Source organism: Neoarius graeffei, chromosome 12 (assembly GCF_027579695.1).
Source record: "Neoarius graeffei isolate fNeoGra1 chromosome 12, fNeoGra1.pri, whole genome shotgun sequence".
NCBI lineage: Eukaryota > Metazoa > Chordata > Actinopteri > Siluriformes > Ariidae > Neoarius > Neoarius graeffei.
In genome coordinates, this window is record NC_083580.1 from 15,867,493 (window position 1) to 15,880,454 (window position 12,962).

Consider the following 12,962-nt stretch of genomic DNA (forward strand, 5'->3'; position numbering starts at 1 on the left):
GCCTCTCTCTCTCTCTCTCTCTTCTTCTTCCCTGTTTTTGTTTTCATTTGTCTCTCTTTCTCGGATTAAGAAACGATTTCGTAATTCGTCCCGGTAAGGAAAAGAATTGTGTCATGCCAAAACCTCTTTCCCATCCTCTCTATTGCTCTCTCCATCCGTCATTCTCATCCTCTTTCCCTCTGCGCCCATCTCTCTCTCTTTCTCTCTCCTCCTCTTTTGGCGTGAAGTGAACTTTCCCCGCGGTGCTGGATGGCAGTGCAGCCGGAACGCTCGCCCTAAATCAGGGCTTGTGGGAGACGCGTCTTTGATGTGGAGGGAATAAATTTCAGTGTGGCGCAAGCCACGCATTTCTATTATTATTTAGTAGAACTGATAACAATATTCTCCTTTATTATTGTCTAATATTCGCATCGTTATAACCCGAAGCTTGGACAATACAAACCTTTGCCAAGCCAATAAAATGTGGTGAAAGTGAAATTGAACTGATGACCGTCACTTCGCTTTCTGCCAACTTTTATTGTCCATCCTGCCATCTCTCTCTCTCTCGATATCTCTCAGCCACTAGAGAAATGACCCTGACCAGCGCATGCTCTCCTCTTCATCACAAACAGCTTTCATGCTCTCACATGAGATTTAGCTCTGAGACACCGTTTGTGATATTATTATTAGAAATAATAATAATAATAATAGAAGAGTTATTATTTGATAGTTTTTAAATAATAATTCTGTCTAATAAAATTAAGTCTTAGAAAATAAATAATTGTTGAGTTTTACTATAATAATTATTATTACTATTACTATTATTTACGATAACTATTTTACGATTGTTATAATCATATTATAATATTGTAATAATGTAACTATTAGTGTTTAATAATAACAAGAACAATAATAATGTTGCATAATTGCAAGTTATTCATAAATATATTTATTACTGTTTCTATGCAAAAAAAAAAGAAAAAAGAAGCTGATGAGGTCATCTATATACACATAATGAACAGCGTTTTGTGCTATATCGTCCATTATACAGAACAAAAGTCCATCAGTACAAGTTAAAACTCTTTGCTACCTTTTGAAAATATTTGTCCACATTTCAATTAATTTAATTTCCTGAATTTAAAAGGCAATTCCTTCTCTACCTCGACGTCTACAGCAGTTCCACTCGACCTGCTCTAATCATCCAGATGAATCTCACATCTGGGTAAAACGTGCACAAGATCTGTCTTCCAAATCTGAAAATCCTGCACTGACTTTTCACACAGAATACCTTTTCCCGCTGACTCGTGTTATAAATGTGTTATACACACTGCATTACTGTTTCCTGGCCATCCACTCTGTATTCTCACCACATCAATCTGCACTGAACTCTAACTGGAGTCCTGATGTTCTCTTACTGGTGCTGATTATTGCACTTACACGCTCGTATGCGTAGCTTTTACACTGTAGATTGTGTAACACTCACAACGTCTACATGTGCACCTGAGCTGCTGAATCAAATTCTTCTGGACATCCTCAGGAAATGAATACTGCACTAACACACACATTTTTGTGACAATATATTTCCCAAATCATCTGTATTTAGAAAGCTGGTATGTGTGCAGTAAATATTACATCTCTTTAAACATTACACACAACATGGAATTTAAATTAAAAAAAAAAAAAAAACTACTACTCCAGTTTTTTATTACACTCACTTTGGTAATGCAAAGAACATGACTAAATCCCATAATATTCCCACAGAATTACTTTCTCAAACAGAAACACTGAACAGTCATGGAACACGTAATGCTGCTGTCACAGACAGCATGAGGAATTCATCGCTGCACGACTACATTACTTTTTTTTTTTCCCTTTGGCCAAAATATTCGGGACGGCTCTGTTATCTGCAGCTGCAGCCGAACAAAAGTTCCCTTTGTAAAATGCGCGTGTAAACAAACAGGATGGCGCTAATTTGATTAGCGGGGCTCACACAAAATGGCTGCTGGTGCGTTGAGCACGATGATGACGCCCGATGGCGAAGAAAAAGCGAAACAAAAAGAGTAAACTGACACAACACAAAAGAAAGGTGGGCCGAGTGTGAGGAAACCTAATACACGCTCTGAGAGAAGTTTTTGCTACTCATGGTATTATTGGTATTGCTTTCAGAGCTCTGTCTCATTTATTCATTTCATTTCAATTCACTACAACTCAATAGCTGAACATCTGTATGACCGTATTCACTTGGAGCACTGGACTCAGTCTCGATGATAAAATTAGCTTTGTAGTCAATCAGTCAATCAGTCAATCAATCAATCAATCAAAATTAGCATAGAGTGTATTCATTATTGCATGATGGTGCTATGTATTTTATAGAATCACGTTTTATAGTATCACAGGTTGTTCATAACACTAATGTTTTTCTCCTAGCAAAATTTTCATTTCCTTTGAAAACAGAGATTAAAAAAAATTTTATATATATATATATATATATATATATATATATATATATATATATATATATATATATATATATATATTTTTTTTTTTTTCTTCCTCATAGGTCCACTTCTATTTGTAGCACTGAAGGAAAAAAAAAGTAATATTTATTATTTATTCCTTATGATATTTAATTATTTAATAGTCATATAATACTAACTATAATAATCCTAATTCTAAAAAAAATTAAGTATTTATATATCCAAGTTTAAATCTCTTGATCAATCATTTAATGTGCTGTTTTACTCCCCAGAAATTTAGCATACAGAAATGTATCCACACACACATACAGAAATGTATCCCCTTTTCAAGCTGAAACGCCATTCAGACTCGTTTTCTTCCTGATAATATATTCTCTAGCGTTTGTAGAGATTAGCATTTATTAGCAGCACTTGTCTCCAATATGACTGTGTGTTTGACAGCGAGGCAGAAAGTGCGTCACTTCCACTCTTTTAGGTGAAAACGGTAGCGTGAGAGATACAAACGTCTCTCTCTTGCATTCCTTTTCTTCTACAGACGTGTGGAGAGCAGACATTTTCCCGACCGGGAAAATTTGGTCTGATGCCAATGACCCGACATGCCCGCGGTCAGAGAACGTCTGCGCTCTCTCCGTCTCTCTCTCTCTCTCTCTCTCACACACACACACACACACACACACACACACACACACACACACACACACACAAATTAAAAACAATATACAATACCCTTCTGTGTATTCATCCTTTAGTTTTGCTTACAAAAAGAGATTAAATACAAGGTATTTTTCCTTCCATACCATTTATTTATTTCTTTTTCTGCCCATGCATAAAGTTATTATATTATTAACCATAATATTTCATTTGTATGAAATATTTTTAGTGTTGCTGTCACACAGAGACGTTTATTAAGAGCCCCCCCCCCAAATAGCATGGCTGTATCTGCCATGGACACACAGCTGTTTCTGTTCTTACTTTTTTCCCTTTTTTAAATTCATTTAGGAAAGAGCTGAAAAAATGCATGAAGTCACTGAATGGTACATTCTGGTCACATAAGTTTGGACTGCACTCTTTTTCTTTCAAACCACACACACACACACACACACACACACACACACACACACACACACACACACCTCCACAATTTCTGTCTTTTCAGGTCAATAAATTTCTTAATGACAAAATTAAAAGCAAGAGTGTTAGGTTTTTAGGTTTGTGTGTGTGTCATTCATAAAACTGTAAGATCAACATTAATGTATCTATTTATTTATGACAAAAGTGTTTAAAATGGATTTTATCTATTATCATTTATTATGAATTCGGTCAATATTTCATTTGAAATCTTATTTTAAAAAGCAAACAAAAAAAGGAAGACGACCGAAGATAAGCGTTTAGCACAGCGCTGGCTGGGGACACACAAAGTCTATAAGTTCTTGCCTGGGAAAATCTCTCACACACACAATCCATACATGATTCCCACTCTCTGGTTCCTAAGACAACGCTGATGGTGACAGCTGGTGTTACGGCGGCCATTTTCTTTTTCCCCCCTCAAGTTTTGGGCCTTGGCCAACACCTCACTGCCACCCGCTCAAGAGCCTGTCAATCAGTCCCATCACCATGGAGACACATCTCTTTCTCTCTCTCACCTCTCTCTCTCTTTTTTTCCCTCCCCAATTTCTATGAGAACACACTGAAAATGGCGGGTCTCAGATTCATGCCAGTGTTTTGGGGGTCTGATGTTTATTCGCTGTGGTTTTTTTTTTTTTGCATTACTTATGTTGCTCATGTTTCCCAGCATGCTGTACCTTTCTTGCCAGCCTGAGAGTGGTCTAGGAGGCCAGCTGGAGCGACCAGCAATTACGTTTACAACATAGATGAGAAACAGACAGACAGTGAGAGAGGACTAGCAGTAGCTCTACTGTCTGGAAATGTCATTGAGGCGCATGAGCTCAGCGACACGGCAGTAAAGTGGTATTAGCTCTTATAAACCTCTGCTAGCCTTTATTAAAACACTTTATTGAATTAAGCAACATTTGTTTCCTTCAAGACAAAAGAGTTTTTGTGTTTTATGGACCAAGACAATGAAGTGGACGGCAGAATGAAGCGAAAGAAAAACTGTATAAGCCTCTAAACAAAGTGTGTCATGTGGATATCATCCAGTAAAATGGCTGTAACTTCCTCATCTAATGCTACATGTTTTCTTTTTTTTTTTTTGTCTCCATCTAGCAGACACATTCAAAAGAATTTCAAATAATGCAAAATACTGCCAAAGCACAGCAGAAAAATTGAGGGTTTACAGCTTTACTCAAGAGTCCAAACAAATTTCTGCTCACGAGCACAGGAATCTTTCGTGCTGTACTCTGGTGCTACCAGTTAAAATAAAAATGCCAAGGAGAGAGAGAGAGAGAGAGAGAGAGAGAGAGAGAGAGAGAGAGAGAGAGAGAGAACCGTCTGCAATGTCTTAAGCATCCTGAAGGGGGCAGACCAGCTCAGGGAACAGGGATTAAAGCGCACACAAGAGAATAACTCCCGACTGCGCCTTCTGCTAGACCTAACTTAATTTAATTAACGCTGTCGACTTTAAACAAACTCTGATATGCACTCAGAGGAGAGACAACGAGGAGAGTCGGGTGAAAATAAAGCTCCTCAAGGACAAACTCAAGAGATGTTTTCACGTTTCATAAACGAGTGAGATATTAAAAAAAACGCATGAAAAGATTTGTAAAACTATTAGTGAAGAGAGTAATTTCTATACAGCATAATGCATTCATAATTAATAATGATGATCGACAGTCAGGATTTTCATTCACATTCTTGCCACTTTCTTTTTTTTTTGTTATTCTGATTAAAAAATAAAATAAAATAAAAATACACAGCCATGACTTTAAAAATCTATTATGCTAAACAAAGGTGTGTGTAGATAGATAGATAGATAGATAGATAGATAGATAGATAGATAGATAGATAGATAGATAGATAGATAGATAGGATAGATAGAATAGCACTTTCTTTATCGTTCCCATCAAACGTAGCACAGCATGTCAGCTCTTTCATGGGCTTTTGCTGCCGTAAACTTGATAAACAAAATAAAAGAGGGAAAGAAATATTATCGTACTAATGTGGACTAATATTCTTTTCACTGCTGCATTATTCTGGCATAATTATCAAGTGGGTAAATTAACTTCTTAAACAGTCTGCCATACTTTAATGCAGTTTACTTATACGATTTCACCTATGAAAGTGAAATTAGAGGTCATGGCTCTATAAATGGTAGCGTGTTGGGAATTTATTAAACTAGTTTTAACTAAACTTTATAAAAAAGAAGAAAAAAAACACCCTCTTCCATCATCTTAAATCAAAATGTCATGCGTCATTTTAACATGATCTCAGAAGAAAGTAATATACTCTACACTGTTTACTATTTTGCCAATGCATATTAAAATGCAAAATACAAATTACAGATTTAAAAAAAACAAAACAAAACAAAAAAAACCCCAGCAATGACCATCTGCTCGGAAAATAAACAAAAACTCACATGAAAACTGCTCAAATATCCCAAAACCACACAAACACGCATTGTAACACCAGCATGATCAAGCATATGAAAAGCGCACGTAAATACGCACATCAGTGTGGTGTGTTCATGCAAACAAATGAAACACAACTGCTGCATTCACTACCCGTTCATGAGCAACACACAGAGGAATGCCAGAGATTGGGGCCAGAATGTCAAAAAGCTACAACCACCTTCATCGTGGCATGTGTGACTGAGAGGAAATATCAATACAAAGAGTTGCTGCAAATGTAACTGTCATAAATTCCCGTCACCAATACACTGGCTGATGTGTTATGGCATATACAGACTCGGATGGGTAAAAAGAAAAATTATTTCCCTGAAGTCAGACTGCCAAAGAACAGGACGGATAAAAGGCGTGACTTACCGAGGAGGGCAGGCCGGGAGGAACTTTGCGCACTTTCTTTGTCTGGACCTCTGAAAAATCAGAAGACGTTTTTCATGTGATGATGTCAGTAGCACATTTCAGATGAGAGCACTTCATTTTAACCATGAGGCAGGTGACATGACATGCCAGCTGCTGGCTTACATTTAAAAGACGTTAAAAAAAATAAATAAACAAAATTCAAAACCTGGCTAAACAACCTGAAATCAAGGTAACTAGGTTTGGGGTTTTTTTTAAGGAGGAAGAAGAGGAGGGGATGTGTCTATGTGTGTGTGTGCATGAAAAGGTGAGACTTTCATGAGATATGAAAAGAAGTGCAAATTGCCTGGAGGGCATCAAGGCTCGAACCTGGAAGCCTGATTTCTGAAGCACTACCATATTTAGGTACTTAAAAAAAAATCTAATTACGCTATGTGGAAAGCTTGATGGCAAACACTGGGACACTGAACACAGCACAACTGGTCTAATCAGTCAAATCTATGATGCATTCATATTAATTAAAGCGACTGGAATAGTCAAGTTCAACTCCTACTAATAACGGTTTGCACAAAAATACACATTACAATACAATTACAGATATGTGACAAAACAATAGAAAAGGCACTGGCTGTGTTGGGCTGCGTGCGACATTTTACTTGTTGCCTTCTCAGCTTCAAAGGAAGCGTCGTTGCAAATCAATACAGAGTTTCTCTGACTGATCACCTTTATCCTAAGATGGGTGTGGTCTCTTCCAGAATGCCTCTGCCCCTATTTACAGGGCACGAGGGCTCACTGAATCACTTGGTGAGGACGGAAAATCACATGCTATGACTTTCACGGTTGCCAGCTCACAACTCAACTGAACATGCACGAGTGCCGTGCGAGACAGTGCTCTCCACTACCATCATCATCATCACCATCAAAATGCCAACTGAGGGAAAATCTTCTGGAAGAATGCACACCAGTACAGTTCCAGAGATGTGTAGGAACTGTGCCGTTAAAGCTGTTCTGAAGGCTTGTTGTAGACCAGCACTTTACTACAACACTTTATATGGTGTTTTCCTTTAATCTGTCACTCGTCTGTATGTAATCGCTCTCTCTAACATCGGGAATATGATTCCAATAATAATAATAATAATAATATTGATCATAATGATCACGATGATAATATTAATGATGATGATAGTAGTGAGAGTAGCCATGAGGCAGTGTATCTTCAGGTGGTGATTTTCATGCTAATAACTGTGGTGATAATAATGATGACAATGACACAAGGATGTGATAAAGACGGCAGAACGATGGTGTTGGTGATAATGATGATGATGTTACCCAGAGAGTCGCTGTGTAGTGGTCTTCGCCGTTGGTTGCTGCTATAGTGCTGATAATACTGAGAGCCTGGTTTCGTGGGGGAAACTGTCCCGGGACTCACCATTCCCATCTCGCCTCCCATGATACCCTGCTGCACCACACACACACACACACACACACACACACACACACACAGACATAGGCAACACTTCAATAAAAGCAAGATTTTACACAACCCTTAAAATTATTTAGCCTTTACTGCAACACACACAAAATATAGGACAAACATTCAATGTCTGGATATAAATATATTTATAAAATTTCAATATACAACAATTATTTGGATCATGAATCATTTTAACATATTTGACAATTATACCTGACAGATTGTGTCTTTGTATTATATACAAAGACACAATCTGCCATATATATATATATATATATATATATATATATATATATATATATATATGAAGCCAACAAGATAATAAAAACACTCAAAATATAATTGTACACGAATAAAATTTAAACGCAGTCAAAGTAAGAAAGTTCAGAGCACAAATCCTTCTGTTACAACTATAGAGAGCTTAACAAATCATACACCATGAGGGACACAGTGCTCACATTGTCCCCGGGATAAACAAAAATGATCACAGTGAAAACCTGCATGAGAAATACACACGTGCTGAATGAAAAATGGTTATAGATTCAAACTTGTGGATAATATACACAGTAGAATTTGAATTAGTCACTTATTACAGCTCCATATTATTTATACATTCATCCTTAGTAAGCGCTTTGTCCTGGTCAGGGTTGTGGTGGATCCAGAGTCTATCACGGGAACACTGTGGGTGAAAAGGGAAAACACAACACCAGGCATGCACACGCGCGCACACACACACACACACTTTCAAAACTCGGGGCAATTTGAAGACACCAAACCACCTACCAGCATATTTTTTGGGAGGTTGGAGGAAACCAGAAAACCTGTAGGAAACTGATGTGGACACAAGGAGAACATACAAAACTTCACACAGACAGTAACCTGCAGATTCCGGAGTTGTGACATGCCAGTGAAACCCACTGTGCCACCCAACTCCATATTATAACACGTAATAATCATTAAATAATTCTGTGTTCAGTTATGAATAATATGCTTTATTATTTCTCCGCATGGTTTACAGTAATCAAAATAAACTCTAAGTTACTCCACTGAACTCAACAAAACACAAAATGAATCTTAATAAAGAGAAAAAATCCTGCAGTACGTGTGCCTACAAAATAAAATGACATAGTATGTCTAGAACATGTTTATTTTGACATTTACATTAGTTTGTGTGCCAGATGCTAAAAAAAAGTACACACTTACCCTGAGAAAGCACATCTTCTCATTAATCTCTTGTGCTTTTAACGCCTTCTCTACCCACTACATAATCATTTTTCAACTAAGAAAAAAGCCAGAAGTTTATCTGTCCTTGCTGAACGCAAGTTCGAAAGAGTGAGAAAGAGTGTGTGAGTGAGAGTATGTGATGACTCCCCCCTTTCCGAAAAAAAAAAAAAAAAGTTTGTAGAGTTAACTCGCCTGTTACTGGCCGTTAATTAGTAGAGTTGATCGAAGAGAGATAAGTGTTTGGTCTAATCTAAATTCCAATCACTGACTTAGACACAACAGACTTTAGTGATGCTCCGCTAGGCCACCATTCACATGCAAAACACCATTAAATGGGCCAATTAAGGGCCACAGGAGCTACCAACCCCGCCCCCCATCTTTCACATGTTAAAACAAAAGAGGCCTTGTCTTAAATAAAGTCACTGGCCCCCTTCCCTCCCTCCAGGGTACGTAGTTAAGGAGCTTTTTTTAGTTGGGGTGAAGGGGGCTTTGGCTAAAACAAAAGCGTCTCGTCTCGTCTCAGAGACACTTTTCTCAAGCTCAGCGACGTCGTCGTGGCAACTAGACAGGAAAATAAATAAATAATCGAAAGACGTGCAGAGCGCTCCCATGGTCAAAGTTGGGCATCTAGGGCATCAATTTCAACAATTCCATGCCCGCTGATTTCAGATCTGGCACTGTAGTACCCAGCTGGCATCCAGGAGAAAATATTAACAAAGATAAATGAGGAACACCTGAAGCGGCATGAAGGATTAACACTTGGCGTTAATAACAGGGGAGCACAATGCCTACTTGGCCACCAAATGATGATTACAAAAAATGGAAAAGACATTAGCATAATTACAAAAGTGCAACAAACAAAAATGTAAACAGTGTGTTGGGGTAAGGGGGAGAAATATAGACACAGACTGCATAAAAGACAACAATGGAGCAAGTCAAGCACCAGGAAAGAATATATATATATATATATATATATATATATATATATATATATATATATATATATATATGTATGTATATATGTGTGTGTGTGTGTGTGTGTGTGTGTGTGTGTGTGTGAGAGAAAGAGTGAGTGGGTGAATGAGCAGGTGAATATATAGGAGTCTGAGTGAATGATGAATTAATATGCACATTTCTACATCAAACACTGTGTGAGAAATATATACTTTTTTTTCCACCCAGAAAATAGAAAACTGCACCATATTTCTAAAAACCTACTCCAGGCTCTTTTCAGCAGATCAGGAGCGACTGTGGTGGAGCTTGTCCTTGTGATCATTACTGACTGGTCAAACACGAGGTTCACAGCCCCACTCACGGTAAAAGCAAAAATAGACTCAAAGTGTTAATCTATGAGCAGTGAATTTCAGAACCTAACGGCTTCAGACTCAACCTCCTTCATGTTCTTGCTATTATTATACTCTTATGCTGAAAACCACAGCAACCCTTTACTTCTAGAACCTTGATGGCAACATGACTTATGAATGAGTGTTGTGTAAGTAAATTCCTGTGTGTGTGTGTGTGTGTATGTGTGTGTGCCACAGCAAAGTCTCCCACTGCAGTCTGTCGGCTTTCTCTGTAGGGAATTGAGTCCCAAAGGAAGGGACTCAGGAAAACCTGAACCAACATAGCACACGCACGCACAAACACTCACACACTTGCCTTTAAACTGCCACTAAGCCACTTCAAGATGAGAGCAGTGTGCCACACTACAGTTCACTCCCTGTCCAACGCACAGTGATCAAACTGCTGCTTAATGACCATAGACAGCCCCCCCCCACACACACACTCAGATGTAGAGCATCTGTACAGAACTTCATTTTTCCGATTCACTACATATTCTCATATGAAAATGAGTTCAGATGCACTGGATGAAAAAGAAACCCAAATTAAATCTTTTTAAAAGTATGTTACATTAAAAGCTAATGTTTGTCCTCAGGGGAAAACAACAGCCAGAAAGCTTTCCACATATCACACGCACACACACACGGAATGAGGAGACAAGTCTTGGCACTCAAAGCAATGACAGCCACTTCCTGAAGTGAAGAGGTCAGAGTGCTGCTAAGAAACACTCTAATAATGTAGCAGTGTGTGTGTGTGTGTGTGTGTGTGTGTGTGTGTGTGTGTGTGTGTGTGTGTGTGTGATTATATATAATGATAGGGAAATGACATCTCATCTCATCATCTCTAGCCGCATTGTGTCAAATGTCCTCACAATGACAAGATAGTGTCAAATGTCCTCACAAATATAGGATAGTGTCAAATGTCATTATGTAATGTAGCATCAGATGTCTTCACAATGACAGGATAGTGTCAAATGTCCTCACAAAGATAGGATAGTGTCAAATGCCATTATGTACAGTAATGTAGCGCTCAATGTCCTCGGAATGATAGGATCATATTAAATGGCTTCACAATGACAAGATAATGTCAAATATCCTCACAATGATAGGACAGTGTCAAATCTCCTCAAAAAGATAAGATGGTGTCAAATGTCCTGATGTAATGTAGCATCAAATGTCCTCACAAAGATAGGACAGTGTCAAATGTCCTCACAAAGATAGGACAGTGTCAAATGTCCTCACAAAGATAGGATAGTGTCACATGTCCTCATAGGATAGTGTCAAATGTCATTATGTAATGTAGCATAAGATGTCTTCACAATGACAGGATAGTGTCAAATGTCATTATGTAATGTAGCGCTCAATGTCCTCAGAATGATAGGATCATATTAAATGTCTTCACAATGACAAGATAATGTCAAATATCCTCACGTTGATAGGATAGTGTCAAATCTCCTCAAAAAGATAGGATAGTGTCAAATGTCCTTATGTAATGTAGCATCAAATGTCCTCACAAAGATAGGACAGTGTCAAATGTCCTCACAAAGATAGGACAGTGTCAAATGTCCTTATGCAATGCAGCATCAAATGTCCTCATAATGATTAGATTTTGTCAAATGTCCTTATGTAATGCGGTGTCAAATGTCCTCACAATTATATGATTATATCAGAAGTCCTCAGAATGACAGGATAGTGTCAAATGTCCTTATGTAATGTAGCCTCAAATGTCCTCACAATGACAGAATAGTGTCAAATGTCCTCACAATAATAGGATCGTATTAAAGGTCCTCACAGTGACAGGATAGTGTCAAATGTCCTCACAATGATAGGGTAGGGTCACATATACTCACAACGAGAGGATCATATCAAATGTCCTCACAACGATCGTATATTGTCTAAAATACCACAATGATATGATAGCGGCAAACTTCCTCACAAAGATAGGATAGTTTCAAATATCCTTATGTAATGTCACGTCCAGTGTCCTCACAATAATAGGATAGTGTCAAATGTCTTCACAATGATAACCAACACAGAGACAAACATCCATTCACACTCACAGGAAATTTAGAGAAACCAGCTGACTTCAGAGAGCTGTGCACTGTGGGAGGAAACGTGTTTTCCTGCCTAACATGCAAACTCCACCCAGAAAGGCTCCAGTTGGCTGCGTGGTTCAAGCCCAGAACTTTCTTGCTGTGAGGCGACAGTGCTAACCACTGCATCACCACGCCACCGTGCTGCCGTACTATTCCATATCAATTAGTTAACTGATTTAACACTTGAGTTACCAAATAAAGGACAGAAAATGCACCATACCATGCAAGGATGGAAAAGGGAAAAGAGAGAGAAAAAGAGAGATTGAAAGAGAGTGAAGGATGGGAAGAGAGTAGACAATAAAATGAGGGACATAAAATTAAACAGTAAAGGAAAGAAGCAAAGCTAATCACAAGCAAACTGAATTTTACAAAAGCCACATAGAAACAGGCCAATCGGTGTGTTTGTAAACAATGAGCCATTACATTATCAGAAAACT

At 38.1% G+C, this 12,962-nt stretch overlaps 1 protein-coding gene across 1 annotated transcript in view; it reads right to left on the minus strand.

Moving 5' to 3' along the window:
- LOC132895234 (transcription factor 4-like) overlaps positions 1-12,962 on the minus strand; it is a 289,660-nt gene that overhangs the window by 104,246 nt on the left and 172,452 nt on the right. Inside the window, 2 exon segments of the mRNA XM_060935585.1 lie at positions 6,395-6,444; positions 7,721-7,850. Of these exon segments, the coding sequence (XP_060791568.1) occupies positions 6,395-6,444; positions 7,721-7,850 (180 nt within the window).